At 46.6% G+C, this 16,756-nt stretch overlaps 1 protein-coding gene across 2 annotated transcripts; it reads left to right on the top strand.

Annotated features, from left to right (window-relative positions):
• Window positions 1-8,126: 8,126 nt before the first annotated feature.
• Window positions 8,127-14,584, top strand: LOC138069535 (HLA class II histocompatibility antigen, DM beta chain). Of its 2 annotated transcripts, XM_068960859.1 has the most exons (6): window positions 8,127-8,365; window positions 9,209-9,490; window positions 11,313-11,597; window positions 13,158-13,274; window positions 13,672-13,707; window positions 14,040-14,584. In XM_068960859.1, exons 1-6 carry the CDS (start codon window positions 8,311-8,313, stop codon window positions 14,051-14,053), a joined length of 789 nt encoding a protein of 262 aa, XP_068816960.1. In that variant the 5' UTR covers window positions 8,127-8,310; the 3' UTR covers window positions 14,054-14,584. The 2 variants fall into 2 exon arrangements, with proteins under 2 accessions (XP_068816960.1, XP_068816961.1); XM_068960860.1 differs by lacking the exon at window positions 13,158-13,274.
• The last annotated feature ends 2,172 nt before the right edge of the window (window positions 14,585-16,756 follow it).

Here is a 16,756-nt window from a genome sequence, read left to right as displayed (position 1 = left end):
CTCTCTGATCAAGCATTCTGTGATACTGTCACTTATAATATTCAAGAAGCCTTCCAGACCTTCTCTCATCTGATGTCCCCCTTTTAATAAAAATCTTAGTGCCTCCTCTTCCATGAACCTATGCCTAATCTTCCAGCCCTATCTGACCTTGACTGAAGTCTTCCAAGACGTGATACGCTCAGCCCAGACTCTGCTCTCACGGCTATGCTGTCTTGGCTCATGGGTTAGTTTTTTCACACAATTGCTTTGTCATTTCAGTGATTCAGGGACCATAAACAGTTTACACGCTCACCAACTCTCACTTTCCTTTATTGTCATTAGCACTTGAAATTATTTGACTTTCAAATGTTGGCAATTCAGTGGGTGTCAAGTGGTCTCATGTTTTAATTTGCTTTTTTTGCCTTACTAGTGAGGCTGGACATCATCTCCTAGGTTTCTCTCTGTGTGAGTTGTTGATTTATATTGTTCATCTATCTTTTTTGTTGTTGTTGTTCATCTATCTTAAAAATGGTTTTTTCATGTGACTGTGGGGATGGGTGTTTCTGATATATTCCGTATAGTAATCCTATGTCAGTATATAAATACTGTAAGTGCCTTCTTCCACTTTGCTGCTCATCAGTTAAGTTTGTATATGGTCCCTTCCCTAAATAGAATGATTTCATTTTCATGATCAAAACCCATATGGTGGGAAGTCCCTGGGGGTCCAGTGGTTAAGACTCCATGCTTCCAATGGAGAAGGCACTGGTTTAATTCCTGGTCATCAAACTAAGATACCACATACACCTGATGTGACCAAAAACTTAAAAAAAAAAAAAAAGCCCATATGGTTTGTGTTTTCATAATCTTAAGAAATTCTTTCCAAACCCAGGGCAATAAAGTTATAATTTTTGCTGGAACATAAAGCGATAAGGTGAGTCTCCATATTCTCAGTGAGAATATTTTTAAAACATTTTGACCAGTTTCAAAATATAAAGCTTTAGGTATATAGAAGTTATAGGCAAGTAGTCAAACGTCTGCTAACTACTTTTATTTAGTTACTCACAAGTTTAAAATCACATAATTTATAACATAGTATTTTAACATATATTGCTGTTTCCACTTTCATGTTCCATAATTTTTATTCTAATTCTTCTCATGTATTTATTTTTGATTATGCTAATGGTTTCTAGATTATTTGATTGATTGATTTAAAAATAAATCCATCTATTTAACCTAAAATGCCCCACCAAAACCAGTTTATTCTTCTCTCCCATCTCCCGGCCCCTGTCTCTGGCACCCACAAATCTGTTCTCTTCCATTCCTATAAGCTTGTTTATTATTATTACTCCACATAATAAAGAGATTATATGGTGTTTTTCTTTTTCCAACTTATTTCATTTCACATAATGCCCTTGAGGTCCATCCATGTTGTTGAAAATGACAACATTTTATTTTTTATGACTGAATAGTATCCGATTATATGTACACACGACAATTTCTTTTTTCTTTCATTCACTGATGGACAGTTAGGTTGTTTCCATATTGTGTCTATAGTAAATAATGCTGCAGTGAACATGGGGGTATATATATATACACATATTTGAATTAATGTTTTTGTTTTCTTTGAATCAAGACCCAGAAGTGGAATTGCTAGATGATATGGTAGTTCTGTTTTTTATTGTTTTGAGGAACTTCTGTACTGTTGCTGAATCCTTATGCAATATGGTAGGAATGGAAGTTGGTTAAGCCACTCTGGAAAACAGTATGCAGGCTCCTCAGCTATTTGTCAATTGAAATCATTTTAGAATAATGTCTCTTCTCCAGAGAACTTTGAAAGAGTGGCCATAATTTGGAAAGGGAAGAATTTAAGGACTTATATCGAAGGTAATTCTCTCTTTTCTGATGAATAATTTTGGGTAAAAATGCTGTGCTTTGTATTTATCTGGCCATCTATGATGTTGCACCGAGCCTTCTGCTATCAGTGTTTGTTATTCTCCTTTCACATTTGGATCTTTACTGATCTGGAGTTTTTGCATATGGTGTGAGTATGTTTACAGCTTCCTTTTTCTCCAAACACTAAGTTGACATTAATGTCATTTAGAAACTATTTGATTTGTTCCCAGAAATTTTATGCCAAATTCCTCCATATGCATGGATTTGTCTCTGAATTATTCTGTTCAATTGGTTTGTCAGTTTCTTGTTCACTTAAACATGTTTAAATTATTACGGCTTTTTAAAAATGTGTTCATATTTGACAATGCTAGTTTCCATTTCTTTGCCACCTCACTTCCCAGATAACTACATTATGCTCTTCTTTATCAAAATTGTCTAGGATTCTCATGGACTTTATTATCATATATATTTTAGAGTCAGTTTGTCAAATTCTCCCCAAATTCTGCTTTGATTTTAGTTAGGAATATGGGGGGAACCTGACTTCTTCATTGTGATAGGATGCCTCATCCATGAATAATGGTATGTCTCTTCACTTCTTGAGGTCTTCATTTATGTACTTTAATGAAGTTTTCCTTTTATTCCATAAAGTTCTTATACTTTTGTATATTAATTTCTAAATATATAAATATATTATGGTTTTTAAATTCCTATTAGAAATGGTTGACAATTTTCAATTATTTTCTGATTATTAAGATATTATTATAGGGCTTCCCTGGTGGCTCAGATGGTGAAGAATCTGTTTCTAATGCAGGAAACCTGGGTTTGATCCCTGGGTCAAGGAGAACACCTGGAGAAGGAAATGGCTACCCACTCCAGTGTTCTTGCCTAGAGAATTCCTTGGACAGAGGAGCCTGGCTACAATCCATGGGGTTGCAAAGAGTCAGACAGGATTGAATGACTAATACTTTCACTTTTTCAAGATATTATTATAGTGTAGGATTTTGAATCATAAATCCTGAGTTCAAGTCATCGTGCTATTACCCAGCATCTGGGTAAAGCTGAGCAATCACTAACTTCCCTCTGCCTCCATTTTTTCATAGCTAAGATGGGGAGGTAATAACATGATTCAAGAGTGGTGGTGGCAGGACTTCCCTGGGGGTCCAGTGTCTAAGACTTCATGTTCCCAATGCATGGGACCCGAGTTTGATCCCTGGTCAGGGAATAAGATCCAACATGCCACAACTAAAGATCCTACATACTGCAACTAAGTCCTGGCTGAGTCAAATAAATTAAATATTTCTTTAAAAAGACTTGTGGCAAATCAGGTAAAACATATGCTAGTAGTTCAAGTAAGCCGGCTGCAGGACAGAAAGGTGTTGAACTAGTTATAGCTACTGTAACCCAAAGGCCAGGGTCTAGAGCAGTGAATCCTACCAGAGAAGATGGGGAGTGGGAAGAGGGGAGATGGCAGGTGGGTGGACGTGAAGCTGAACAGACGGGGAAGTCACGTAATCCTGACCCAATGCAGAAGTGTGTAGTTTTGGGAAGACACTGAAGGAAGTCACAAATGTGGTCTCTTACTCTTGGTTTTCAATTACAGATGTTGGATGGATTGAACAATTTTTGACTTTATAAAACGGAAGCTTAAGTGAAAACCATCCGTCCAGAAGAGGAGCCTGTGTGCATGCAGGGACACTAGGAAGTACCTAGAAGAGCTCCAGTATTATGGCCAGCCTCTCGGAAAAAGCGTAAGACCACATTGGTGAATTTCATCCATGTGCCAATGATGTCATTGTAGTTGGTTTTGTTTTCACCAGTCCAGGTGGCTGGTAGACCCTCAACAGAAACATACACTTCCAAGCTTGTGCGGTTATACACCAACCGCCTTCCTCTTCTCTGATGTGAAGGCAGCCCACTTCCAGGCCTACTCAGTGGAGAGGACTTCCTGTGCACCAGACCCTCAATGACTTCTCCTTTCTCTTTTAAGTCCACCATCCAGATTGCTTGCCTGCTTTAACAAAAACTCTTCTCTTTCTAGGTGTTTCTTCTCACTCTCCAACTGACCTGCAAGTGAACGACATGGAGGCAGAGGTCACATCTCTTAGCTCTTGGGAGTCTGTACAATGCTTTGCACACACACACCACAGTTAGTCCACTTCTGGCCTTGGTGGCTAGGTTGGTGGAAGAGGCAGTAGGCAAGGAGGGGACTCACTCTTTGGGCCCTTCTATAGCGGCAGTAAAAGAGGGACAGGGACTCCCCTGGTAGCCCAGTGGTTGAGAATCCACCTGCCAGTGCAGGGGACCCAGGTTTGATCTCTAATTCAGGAAGATCCTACAAGCCACAGGAAAACTAAGCCCGTGCACCAGGACTATTGAAGTCCGCGAGCCCTATAGACTGTGCTCTGCAGCAAGAGGTCCTTACACCACAGCTGGAGAAAGCCCATGAGCAGCAGTGAAGACCAGGTATAGCCAATAAATAAATAAATACAGAGGGACAGCGCAAGAGAAGCTGCCTGGGGTCCCCTAATGTCAGTCCTGGGTTCTACATAAATGGTCATCCAACCACCGACAGCCACAGGACTGGAAAAGGTCAGTTTTCACTCCAATCCCAAAGAAAGGCAATGCCAAAGAATGCTCACACTACTGCACAATTGCACTCATCTCACATGCTAGCAAAGTAATGCTCACATTTCTCCAAGCCAGGCTTCAACAGTATGTGAATCATGAACTTCCAGATGTTTAAGCTTGATTTAGAAAAGGCAGAGGAACCAGAGGTCAAATTACCAACATCTGGTGATTCAAAATGGATTACCAATGTTGGATCATTGAAAAAGCAAGAGAGTTCCAGAAAAACATCTGCTTCTGCTTTATCGCCTACGCCAAAGCCTTAGACTGTGTGGATCACAACAAACTGTGGAAAATTCAAGAGATGGGAATATCAGACCACCTGACCTGCCTCCTGAGAAATCTGTATGCAAGTCAAGAAGCAACAGAACCAGACATGGAACAACAGACCGGTTCCAAATTGGGAAAGGAGTACGTCAGGCTGTATATTGTTACTCTGCTTATTTAACTCATATGCAGAGTACATCATGCAAAATGCCTGGCTGGATGAAGCACAAGCTGGAATCAAGATTGCTGGGAGAAATATCAATAACCTCAGATATGCAGATGACACCACCCTTATGGCAGAAAACGAAGAGGAACTAAAGAGCCTCTTGATGAAAGTGAAAGCTTAGAGTGAAAAGGTTGGCTTAAAGCTCAACATTCAGAAAACGAAGATCATGGCATCCAGTCCCATCACTTCATGGCAAATAGATGGGGAAACGATGGAAACAGTGACAGACTTTATTCTCTTGGGTTCCAAAATCACTGCATATGGTGACTGCAGCCATGAAATTAAAAGACACTTGCTCCTTGGAAGAAAAGCTATGACCAACCTAGACAGTATATTAAAAAGCAGAGACATTACTTTACCAACAAATGTCCGTCTAGTCAAAGCTATAGCTTTTCCAGTGGTCATGTATGGATGTGAGAGTTGGACTGTAAAGAAAGCTGAGTGCTGAAGAATTGATACTTTTGAACTGAGGTGTTGGAGAAGACTCTTGAAGCGTCCCTTGAATTGCAAGGAGATCAAACCAGTCCATCCTAAAGGAAATCAGTCCTGAGCGTTCATTGGAAGGACTGATGTTGAAGATGAAACTCCAGTACTTTGGCCATCTGATGCGAAGGACTGACTCATTGGAAAAGACCCTGATGCTGGGAAAGATTGAAGGCAGGAGAAGAAGGGGACGACAGAGGATGAGATGGTCGGATGGTATCACCGAGTTGATGGATATGAGTCTGACTCTGGGAGCTGGTGATTGACAGGAAGGCCTGGCGTGTAGCGGTTCATGGAGTCGCAAAGAGTCGGACACGACTGAGCGACTGAACTGAACTGAAGTGAATTACCAACAATGCTCAAGACAGTTGAAATATTCTTTGGAGTTGACTACAAGTGGGGACAGAGCTATGTGTGTAAAAACAAACACAAAAAAGTAGAGTCAAGAGGAAAAAGGGAAGGAAGAAACCACTTCGCTGAGCACAGGTCGCTGGGTTTTTCTGTCCAGCTTAATTCTAAAACCACATTCAATCTTCTCATTAATAGAGAAGTGAAATTGCCTGCGTTTCCTGTTGCTGCCTTATGGAAGGTTTCACATCTTTGGCTGCCTGAGCAGAGACCCAGGCACAAGAGGGAGCTCGCCGAGCCTCCAGAAGCTGGCGGAGGGCCACGCAGGGAGCATTCCGGTTCCAGGCAGGCTTTGGAGACCTTGATAAGGATCCCGAGACCTGGTTCCTAAGGTTAGGGTCACCACCTACCTGGCGGTGGAGGAGAGACTTTCAAAGGGGAAGTGAACATGTGTGCAGGGGAACTCACACAGTTTTGAGACTGTTGAAAGGCAAAGCAGAAGAGACGCTGGTTCAGAGTGGGAGGAACTCTGAGCATTGGAGAGAGAAGACTCAGAGGCATGTGCTGGCTCTTCCCGTTTCCCTTTCCTCAGCGGGGGCCACCACAGGCTACCTCTATGTGCTCCTCTCAGTCCTAGGGCAGTGAGCGTGTGGGCACACTCAAATGTTTGTGTGTGTGTACCTTGAAACCTTTGGTGTGAATCTTCAACTTGTTTTCCAAATTATAAAAAGGACCATTAACAGGACTTTTAAGATCAAATGAAATGGTGTGGATCTCATAGTATCCGCCACAAAGTAGAAGCTCAACAAATTTTGGACTCCCCCCCACCTCCTCCGTTTTCGGTTCATTCAACACCCTTCACGGCTGATTAGAGAAGTTCAAGTGTAGAACAATCTTGTAACCAGGGGGGGTTGAGGGCGGGGGTGGTAGGAAAACACGGTCAGAGCATCAGTGAAGCTCAACTAATTACACAAAACCAGGCTTTGGTTCCTGGTATTCGTCTATATTTTCATTTGGAGGATACAGTTTCCCCTTTCCTCTCTTCTTCAGAAATATCATATTCTCTTGGAGTCAGGGACTTGGAGGGAGGACGGGTGTTAAGGGGTTCCCTCCTCATCCTCTTTTGTTTAGCTCACTATTAAGCCAAGTTCAAGAGCTTTCAGGAACCAAGCTGGGGAGAGGCAGCCCTGAAGACTGGTGGGGACCACAGGGAAGTCAACTGAGGGTTTTACCTTTGTAATGGAAAAATCTACCAGTTGTATAGGTCACAGGTGAGAATGGACTGCTACGTGAAGTTCGTCTTTTCCTGGGGAAGAAGAACAGGGACCGTTTATCTCATTTTCCTAGTGGCTTCACATGCGAGGAGGGCCTGCCCCAAGACAGATGGGACCTGTCAGGCAAACACATAGGGGAATTTTGAGTTTGGGGGAGACAAGCGAGCTTTGGGCACTGGCTCATGACCAGCTATTTATCAAGCAGATTAGTGGGGTTGCCCAGCGGTCTGCCCTGAGATGGTTCAAAGGATAGGGTGCCCTGGCTCCAGAAAGCAGAAAGGGGAAAATGAAACTCATCTGGCTAGAACGGAAGAAGCAATGGGAGCCCAGGGAGGGACTGTTCAGGGCTGTGGCCCTGAGCTCTTAGGAACAGTGCTTCTTATTCTGCCATCTTGCTTTGACGCCAGACAACTGCACTCTTAGCAGCCCTGTCTCTACCCCATTCTCCAGAAGGGCCTCTTGTCCACCTGTTTCCTGGGTGACAGGACAGACCATGGGTTATGTAATCAAGGGTTAAGTTCCCCAGTAACTTCCCTTAAAGGAGCAAGAGAGGTGACCTTGTCTCAGTATCTGGGGAGACCTTGATAGAAAACAGTTAGACCAGTGGGCAGTCTAGGCTGCATACATCCTGGGAATACAGGGTTATTCTCTCCACCAATCTAGGGAAATCCTCCTGTGTGTGTGTGTAGGTGTGTGTGTGTGAGAGTTGCTCAGTCGTGTCCGACTCTGCAACCCCATGGACTGCAGCCAACCAGGCTCTTCTGTCCAAGGGAGTCTCCAGGCAAGAGCACTGGAGCGGGTTGCCATTTCCTTCTCAAGGGAAATCCACCTGCAGACTGGTTGTTCTGAGGGATAGTAAGAGACCAGTTGCTAAAAGCCCAGGGCAGGATGAGATCTACCTGGTAACTGATGATGCTGGGCTGAGCTGCTCAATGATTTGTCTCTATACTTGTCCCCGCCTACCTAGGCAGTCTGACAATTCTCAGTTTGGAAAGCTCAGATGATCTGGCAAGGAACAGGTTTATTATCTCGGGCCTTAGTAGCCCCAGACTGCTCATTTAGACAGCATCAAGGGGCCCCGGGCAGTACCACATTCCCACTTAGTGTGTAGAGATACTCTACCCAGGCTGGGACTTTTGGGGTAGACGAAGACCCAGGGCCCCTGGAGGCGCTGGTCCAGGGGACCGAACTCCCCGTGTCTCCCCAGAGCAAAGAATGACTGTCCTCTTGCCGCTGCTGCTGGGCCTCAGCCTGGGCTGCACCGGAGCAGGTAAGGACTCTCCCTTCCGCTGCTCCCTTTGGATTGGGGGGTTCTGTTTTGCTATTGGATTCGGATACCCCAAAGCAGTCTATCTCCCTATTATATACTCCCACCACACTTTGTACTGTAGCTTTGCAGCAATTTTTTGAATTTATATTTTTAAATGGAAGTATTGTTGATTTACAATATTGTGTTAATTTCTGCTGAGCAAAGTGACTCAGTTATGCACATGTATAGTTCTTTTTTATATCCTTTTCCATTATGGTTTATCCCAGGATATTACTATAGCTGCCAGCGCTACACAGTAGAAACTTGTTCATCCGTGTAGCAAATTTAGTGTAATTAAGCTGTGTAATTATTTGTGTGACAGATATCTCTTGCTGGAATGTAGGCAAAGGTGATGACGGCCCTGTTGATGGCTGCTGTGTCCCCAGTTTCTTGCGTGGTGTCCGGCACACGGCGAGTCCTCCAGATACACACGTGGCATGGATATTTAATAATGTATCCAGCACAGAACAAGCCTGACTCTTTCCTTTAACCCCCTTTTCTCACTCAGTCATTGGTCTTACTGAAAATCTTAATCCTGGGTAAATTGTTGTGTTTAAACATACAAATAATTTTGGGTCACTTGTGTCTCCATGCTGAGTCTTATGTAAAGAGGAAATGGGATCTAGGAACTTCTCTGTTAGGATTACCTAGGGCCTGCATCAAGACTTGCAGAGACTCCTGTTCATGAGCTTGGTGAGCAGATGATGCCTCAGGCAGGAATTCTGTACCCTCCTCACCAGGTGTAACTGAGGCTTGGGCTCCTGCAGAGGACTCTGAGCCTCCCCCTTTCTCTGGCTCCTGCAGGTGGCTTTGTGGCACACGTGGAAAGCACCTGTCTGTTGGACGATGATGGGAGTCCAAAAGAGTTCACGTATTGCGTCTCCTTCAACAAGGACTTGCTGACCTGCTGGGATCCCCTGCAGGCCAGTATGGTTCCTCGTGAATTTGGGGTGCTGAACGGCTTGGCCAAGTACCTCTCAGAGTCCCTCAACAGTAACGATGTCCTGATCCAGCGCTTGTCCAGTGGTCTGCAGGACTGTGCCGTGCACACCCAGCCCTTCTGGAGCTCTCTGACCCACAGGACACGTAAGGAGAGAGGGGAGCAGAGGGATGGTGCGGAGAGGGGAGGCCGTGAAGGCTCCCTCCACTGACAGGGGGTTTAATGTGGGCAGAAAAGAAGCAGATAAATGGGAGGACCTGTGATGTAGAAAGAGAGGGAAGCAAGGGGGTTGACAGGGGTGGGGATGGGATGCGAACGGGGTGGTGATATTTGAGCAGGCAAGGAGCTTCTGCAGGGAGAGTAAGAATGCTCTTCGATTCAGGGCATCTCAGGAGACAGATCCAAGTTCAGCCAGGGGTTGAACTGTCAGAATAACCAGAATGGCTTTCCTCGAAATGCTTGTGCCTCTGTATCCCAGGTTCTGGTGTCCCGGGTCTAAGATGGGCCCAGGCATGGGACAATTTGGAAAGCCTCCCAGGGAATTCTGAAGTAAAGTGAAAGTGAAAGTCGTTCAGTTGTGTCCGACTCTTTGCAACCCCATGGACTATACAGTCCGTGGAATTCTCCAGGCCAGAATATTGTGGATAGCCTTTCCCTTCTCCAGGGGATCTTCCCAATCCCGGGATCGAACCCAGGTCTCCCACGTTGCAGGCGGATTCTTTACCAGCTGAGTCACAAGGGAAGCAAACTCTCTCCCTAATCACTTGCATAGAGAATGACTTGAGATTGGTTAAAAAAAAAAACACCCCAAACTTGAAGTTCTCTATCTTAAAAAGTATTGTATCTCAAGATATCATTTCTCAGAATTGCCTGGGGAAGGTGCTTGTTAAAAATGCAAGTGCTGGGATTTCCCTGGTGGTCCAGTGGTCAAGAATCAGTGCTTCCAGTGCAGGGGGCTCAGGTTCAACCCTTGGTCAGGGAACTAGGATCCCGAAAGCTGTGTGGCACAGCCAAAAACAAAAACAGAAGTAAATTTAAAATAAAAACATAAAAATAAAAATGTAAGTCCTTGAGAGCTACTGCAGATCTGTTGAATAAAAATATCCAGGGATGCAGGCTAGGGAATCTGCATTTTAACACAATATCTTGGATTTTTATTGAGGATTTTATTTGAAAGACACCCAAGCAAGCTGAAGGGTCACCTAGAAAAATAAATAACTAACAGAGGGCAATATGAACGATCTGATGAATTGGGTCCACCCTCATCCAAATTTAAGAGTTAGTCCTGAATTAGTCTTGCTTCCGTAAACTATTCAGGCTTCCCAGATGGCACAGTGGTAAAGAATCTGCCTGCTAGTGCAGGAGACTCAGGAGATAGGGGTTCAATCCCTGGATCAGGAAGATCCCCTGGCGTAGGAAATGGCAACCCACTCCAGTATTCTTGCCTGGGAAATCCCATGGACAGAGGAAACTGGCAGGCTCCAGTCCTTGAGCTCGCAAAGAGTCAGACACGACTGAGCACGCACACAGGCCTTAAACTCTTCAAGGGAAAAAAAATACTTTCTTTACCAAGTTAATCTGTTCAATGTGATTTGAGGACAAGGGTGTTTTCCTACTTTTGCTCACCCCCATCTATAAGTCTGGATGACAATTTGCTTTTAAGTACTTGCAATGAATACAATGCCTTCTGAAACAGCTTGCAGTTCAGTCCCAGCTTCTACTTACAGTGATCAAACAGGATTTTGGAGGAACGAGAAAGGAAGGAGCAGGGATGGAGTGGGAGACAGGAAAGAGTACAGAGGAATATATTCCAGCCTCTCATTTTCAGAGGGATGTGTGCAGGCCTGGGGTGAGGGCGGGGAGGGTGGGTGGGCAAAATCCTAAAAGCATTGAAGTAGGAGAGAAACCAGGTTGGAGGAAAAGCCAGGGTGGTACCCTCCTTCGTGACTGTTTCTTCCTCCTGTGCAGGCCCGCCGACCGTGCAGGTAGCCAGAACCACTCCTTTTAACACGAGGGAGTCTGTGATGCTGGCCTGCTACGTGTGGGGCTTCTACCCAGCGGACGTGGCCATCACGTGGAGGAGGAACGGGCAGGAGGTCCTCCCACACGGCACAGCCTGGAGGATCATCCAGCCCAATGGAGACTGGACGTACCAGACCGTCTCCCATCTGGCCACAACCCCCTCTTTTGGGGACACCTACACCTGTGTGGTTGAGCACATTGGGGCTCCTGAACTCATCCTTCAGGACTGGAGTAAGTGTGCAGCAGGCGGGAGGAATTAGCGTTAAAGCAGAGAGCTACTGGGATTCCCTGGCAGCCCAGTGGCTAAGATTCTTCGCTTCCACTTGCAGGGGGCCCAGGTTTGATCCCTGGTCAGGGAATTGAGACCCACACGTGCTGCTCTAGCGTGGCCAACAATAACAACAAAAAGCAGAGAGCTACTGCAAGTGGGTTGGAGAAGGCGATGGCCCCCCACTCCAGCACTCTTGCTTGGAAAATCCCATGGACAGAGGAGCCTGGTGGGCTGCAGTCTGTGGGGTCGCTGAGTTGGACACGACTGAGCGACTTTACTTTCACTTTTCACTTTCATGCATTGGGGAAGGAAATGGCAACCCACTCCAGTGTTCTTGCCTGGAGAATCCCAGAGACGGGGGAGCCTGGTGGGCTGCCGTCTCTGGGGTCGCAGAGTCGGACACGACTGAAGCGACTTAGCAGCAGCAGCAGCACTGCAAGTAGGTGGTTTAAAAAAAAAAAAACACCGGTACTTTGGCAGAGGGAGGAAGCTGTAGAGAGGTCCACGGTACAGGAAAGAGAGGGAGATGCTGAAAATGAGCAAGTCTGGAGGAACTCGTGGAGCGTGCTTGACCAGAGATGGGGCCAGGGGATACTGGGGCATAAAGAGTTAATCATCCTTGCCGTTGCTATGGTGCTGTGGTTGGTGTTCTGCGCTTGTTGGAAGGTGGGAGGGGAGCCTGATTGTCCTGAGAAGAGGATGTCGATTTGGTAACCATATTTTCAGAGCCCCAGATTGTGATGCAGTATTCTAGGATCTTCAAATTCCCACTGTTCCGTTGTCAGGTCAGGGATGGGAACTGAAGAAATAAAGATCGCAGGAGAGCGAGGAGCCTCTTGGTGTCAGAGGGGGGAAGCCCAGGCTGACAGATGGTTTGATGTGCACGTTTGAGGGCTACCGCGTCAAGCCAATCATCACTGTTTGAACCCCAGGACTGGAAGTGGTTAAAGGAAAGGAATTTGGGAGGGGCACCGGATTCCGACTAGGACCAGTTCCAGGATGTGGGGGCTGTGGAGGTGGGATAGACACAGGTTCTGGAAGGACCCATGGCCAATCTGAAAGTAGACAGGCAGAGACACCTAAGCCCTCGGATAGCAAGGAACTGCAGAAAGGAAAGGTGGAAAGAAAATTTAATGGGAAAATGCTCGAATAAAGCAGTCAAGGGGGCAAGTATTGTCACCACAGGCAAGTGAAGAGAGGAGTGGGGGGCCCTGCATTCTCCGGTCAGGGTGCCTTTGGGGTGAAGAAAGAAAACGGGAAGCCTGGAGGGCCCTACGGTCTCAGAGAGCATCTGGAAGCCGGGGTACAAACCTGGGGAGAGGGGTTCCTCAGGGACCTTCAGGAACAGACACCCACGGGACAGGGGTTTTGAGGAAAGGCCACTTGCTCAGGCCTGGATTGGTGTGAGCCCTGGGCCCCGGATGAGCACCTCTGAACCTCTGGGCGGAGGTCGCAGTCAGCGAAGGCGCTCTGGGGACCAGCTCTGGGAACTGGTTGCAGTTCAGTTCCTGTGTCTGCAGCTCCTGGACTGTTGCCTGTGCAGACGGTGAAGGTTTCCTTGTCTCTGGTAACGCTGGTCCTGGGCTTCATCGTCTTCGTTTTTGGTCTGCGCAGTTGGCAGAGAGCCTCCTCCTCCGGTGAGTGAGCCTCCCGAAACGTCAGACCCAACCTCTGCTCACTTTGTGTTTGTGACTGGCTCTCCCATGGCGTCCCCCATTGCCATGGAGGAGACTTTCATCCACCAGGCCTGTCCTGGGCGGGAGGGATCAACTGAGAGGTGGGGATCGGCATCTACACACTACTATGGATAAAGCAGATCACTAACAGGAACCTGCTGTATAACACAGAAAACTCCCCAGTACTCTGCAGTGGCCTAGATGGGAAAAGAATCGAAGATGAGAGGGGGTATAGGTAGATGTATGCACTTTGCTGTACACTTGAAACCAATACAACAGCGTAAATCAACTATAGTCTAATACAAATTAAAAAAGAAAAGAAAAGACTGTCCTCAACGCAAATATTTTCTTCTCCTAGGCTACATTTTCCTCCCGGGGTCCACTTATCCAGAAGGTAATGTCTCTGTTGGTCTGTGCGCCTCCTGGTCCCTTGGAGGGGGAGACAGAGGGCGTTATCTCTGGGGCTGATGGCGGGGGCGGTGCGCGTCCGCTGGGATCAGGCTGAGTGTGATTGAAGCTGCTGCTGTTGGGCTCAAGAGCAGAAAGCAGGAGCACCGGCCCCCTCCGCTTCTGCCCGACAGTGTGTCTGAAAGTGGCTTCTAGTGCTTGGTGATCTAGAATTTTCCACATCACTGTGTTAAGGGCTCTGGCATGGATGGTTATAGGGACAAACGATGGGGTCAAGTTGGCTCGAAGCATTATTATCTCCTTTTCATTTCTCTGCAGGTCATCACGATTGATAGAGGCAGAACCCTACAGCTTTCCCTCCACGTGAGGAGGAGGTCTGAACTCTTGGGGATGCTGCTGGGGCCCTCCACATCTTCTTGGACCCTATGGTTTCTCTATTTAATTCTTTGAATTTCCCAGTGTTCCCTATGTGAGGGCTTTCCTGGTGGCTCAGCTGGTAAAGAATCCGCCTGCAATGAGGGAGACCTGGGTGTGATCCCTGGGTTGGGAAGATCCCCTGGAGAAGGGAAAGGCTACCCACTCCAGTATTCTGGCCTGGAGAATTCCGTAGATTGTAAAGTCCATGGGGTCACAAAGAGTTGGACACGACTGAGCGACTTTCACTTCACTTCACTTCCCTATGTGAACCTTAGTAACTTGGGGAAACTCATTCCTGGTAAAAATATTCTGTAACCAAGGTGCTGTCCATAGGCAGACCCCAGGGTTAAATATCTGGGGTGAATATCATCTGGGGAGGAAGGTTAAAGACCCTCTTGGGGGCCCCCCTGTGTCACAGAGGGCGTGAGTCACTGTTGATTGTCTCTGAGGAATAAACTGGTGGAATCCTGTTTTTTTCCATGCTTTTTCCTGCGGTCCTGGGGAGGGACAGCGGGCAGTCGGGCTGGGCTTGATTCGCACCAGTCGGTGTTTCCTCCCATTTTCCCATCTGGACACGACAGAACTGGGGGCTGTTTTCTGCTGGATAATTCATAAGAAGACTTTAAACTTTGGTGGGAGGGAGTCACAGAGTCAGAGATAGTAGGAGGTTAACAGTTTTCTGAACTCATAAGGGATCTTAATGAGGCTTAAATGAGTTCATGCTTGTAATTGGCCAAGAACATTACCTGGCACCCAGCCAGCCCGCCGCCGTGAAGTTAGCTGTTAGCGGTCACTCTGCCTTCCGGGCCAGGCTTCCTACCAGGTGCTTTACTTGCTCTGTTTCATTTGATCTTCATCACAACTCTGACAGACCCTCAGGCAGGGTTCAAGGGGCAGAGCTCAACTTCAGATCTGAATTCTGGGCCGTTACTCCTTCCACAACCAGCATGGGAAAGGGACCACAGCTCGAGTGCTTGTCACGATGTAGGCAGTGGGCTAGGTGCTTTACGCTGCATCTCATTCATGCTCCACAATCACCCGGTAAGGGGGAAATGGTCTGCCTCCAAGTCCCAAGATGAAAGTGAGGTTCAGAGAGGTTAAATAGCCTGCCCAAGGTCGAACAGCAAATTCTCTACGGGATGTCAGTTTGCCTGAGCTGGAAGTAACTAGGCTGCTGTATTCTGAGGACTTTCCTGCTGGCGCACACACCATTCTTCAGAGCCCTCCTTCCATTCCCTCCACCTGGAGCCCATGGGGCATCCACTGTTTGGGACTGGATTTCACACAGGACAAGAGAGGTGCTTTAAAGAAAGCTGAGCGCCGAAGAATTGATGCTTTTGAACTGTGGTGTTGGAGAAGACTCTTGAGAGTCCAAACTGCAAGGAGATCCAACCAGTCCATCCTAAAGGAGATCAGTCCTGGGTATTCATTGGAGGAACTGATGTTGAAGCTGAAACTCCAATACTTTGGTCACCTGATTGCGAAGAGCTGACTCATTTGTAAAGACCCTGGTGCTGGGAAAGATTGAAGGCAGGAGGAGAAGAGGACGACAGAGGATGAGATGGTTGGATGACATCACTGACCAATGGAAATGGGTTTGGGTGGACTCCAGGAGTTGGTGATGGATAGGGAAGCCTGGTGTGCTGCAGCCCATGGGGTCGCAAAGACATGACAGAGCGAATGAACTAAACTGAACTGAGCTGAACTGGAGAGGTGCTGATCATTCCCAGTGAAGGGTGACACCTGCTGGACCCAGGTGGCATTGTCTTTGGAATGAGAGTTGGAGTCTAGAAAGAAACCAGAAATGAAAACACATACTGGAGGAGTTTAGCCTGACAGAAAGTTGTAGACAGAGAACAAGCGGTTAAGAATGCACGTCTGCCAAAAAAGAAAAGAAAGAATACATGTCTGTGTGTGGGTGTCTATGTAGGAACATGGTAAGCAGAATCTGATGAGCTGCGGGAAGGGGTCAGAAGACAGTGTGTGGAATCTTCCTGGCTTGTCTCCATGGTGGTCTGTGTGGGTGCCTTGGTGGGTGGGGTTGGGTCCCTTCCTCCCTGCATGGTTTCTGTCCTGATGGGGGCCTGGAGAACAGTGGGGATAGCACTGATCGTACAGCCTTCACATCCAAGGCAGGTGCTCAGGCATAAAAAAAGAAGAAAACAATTCCATTTGCAGCAACATGGATGAGCCTAGAGATTATTTTACTAAGTGAAGCAAGTCAGAAAGAGGAAGACAAATACCATGTGATACCACTTATATGTGGAATCTAAAATACGATACAAATGAATTTATCTACTAAACAGACTCACAGATACAGAGAATGGATGGATGGTTGCCAAGAGGTGGGCTTGGGAGAGGGATGGTTTGGGAGTCTGGGGTTGGCAGATGCAAATTATTGTATATAGAATGGATAAACAACAAGGTCCTATTATAGTGCTCAGGGAGCTATAGTCAGCATCCTGTGATAAATCATAATGGAAAAGAAAATAAAAAGGGATGCATATATATAAACTCCGGGAGTTGGTGATGGACAGGGAGGCCTGGTGTGCTGCAGTCTCCATGGGGTTGCAAAGAGTCGGACACGACTGAGCGACTGACCTGAACTGATATGTGTG

The sequence above is a fragment of the Capricornis sumatraensis genome, chromosome 22 (genome assembly GCF_032405125.1).
Source record: "Capricornis sumatraensis isolate serow.1 chromosome 22, serow.2, whole genome shotgun sequence".
In the NCBI taxonomy this organism is placed as follows: domain Eukaryota; kingdom Metazoa; phylum Chordata; class Mammalia; order Artiodactyla; family Bovidae; genus Capricornis; species Capricornis sumatraensis.
The sequence above is the reverse complement of the archived record's forward strand: the minus strand, read 5'-3'. Positions and strand labels throughout refer to the sequence as shown.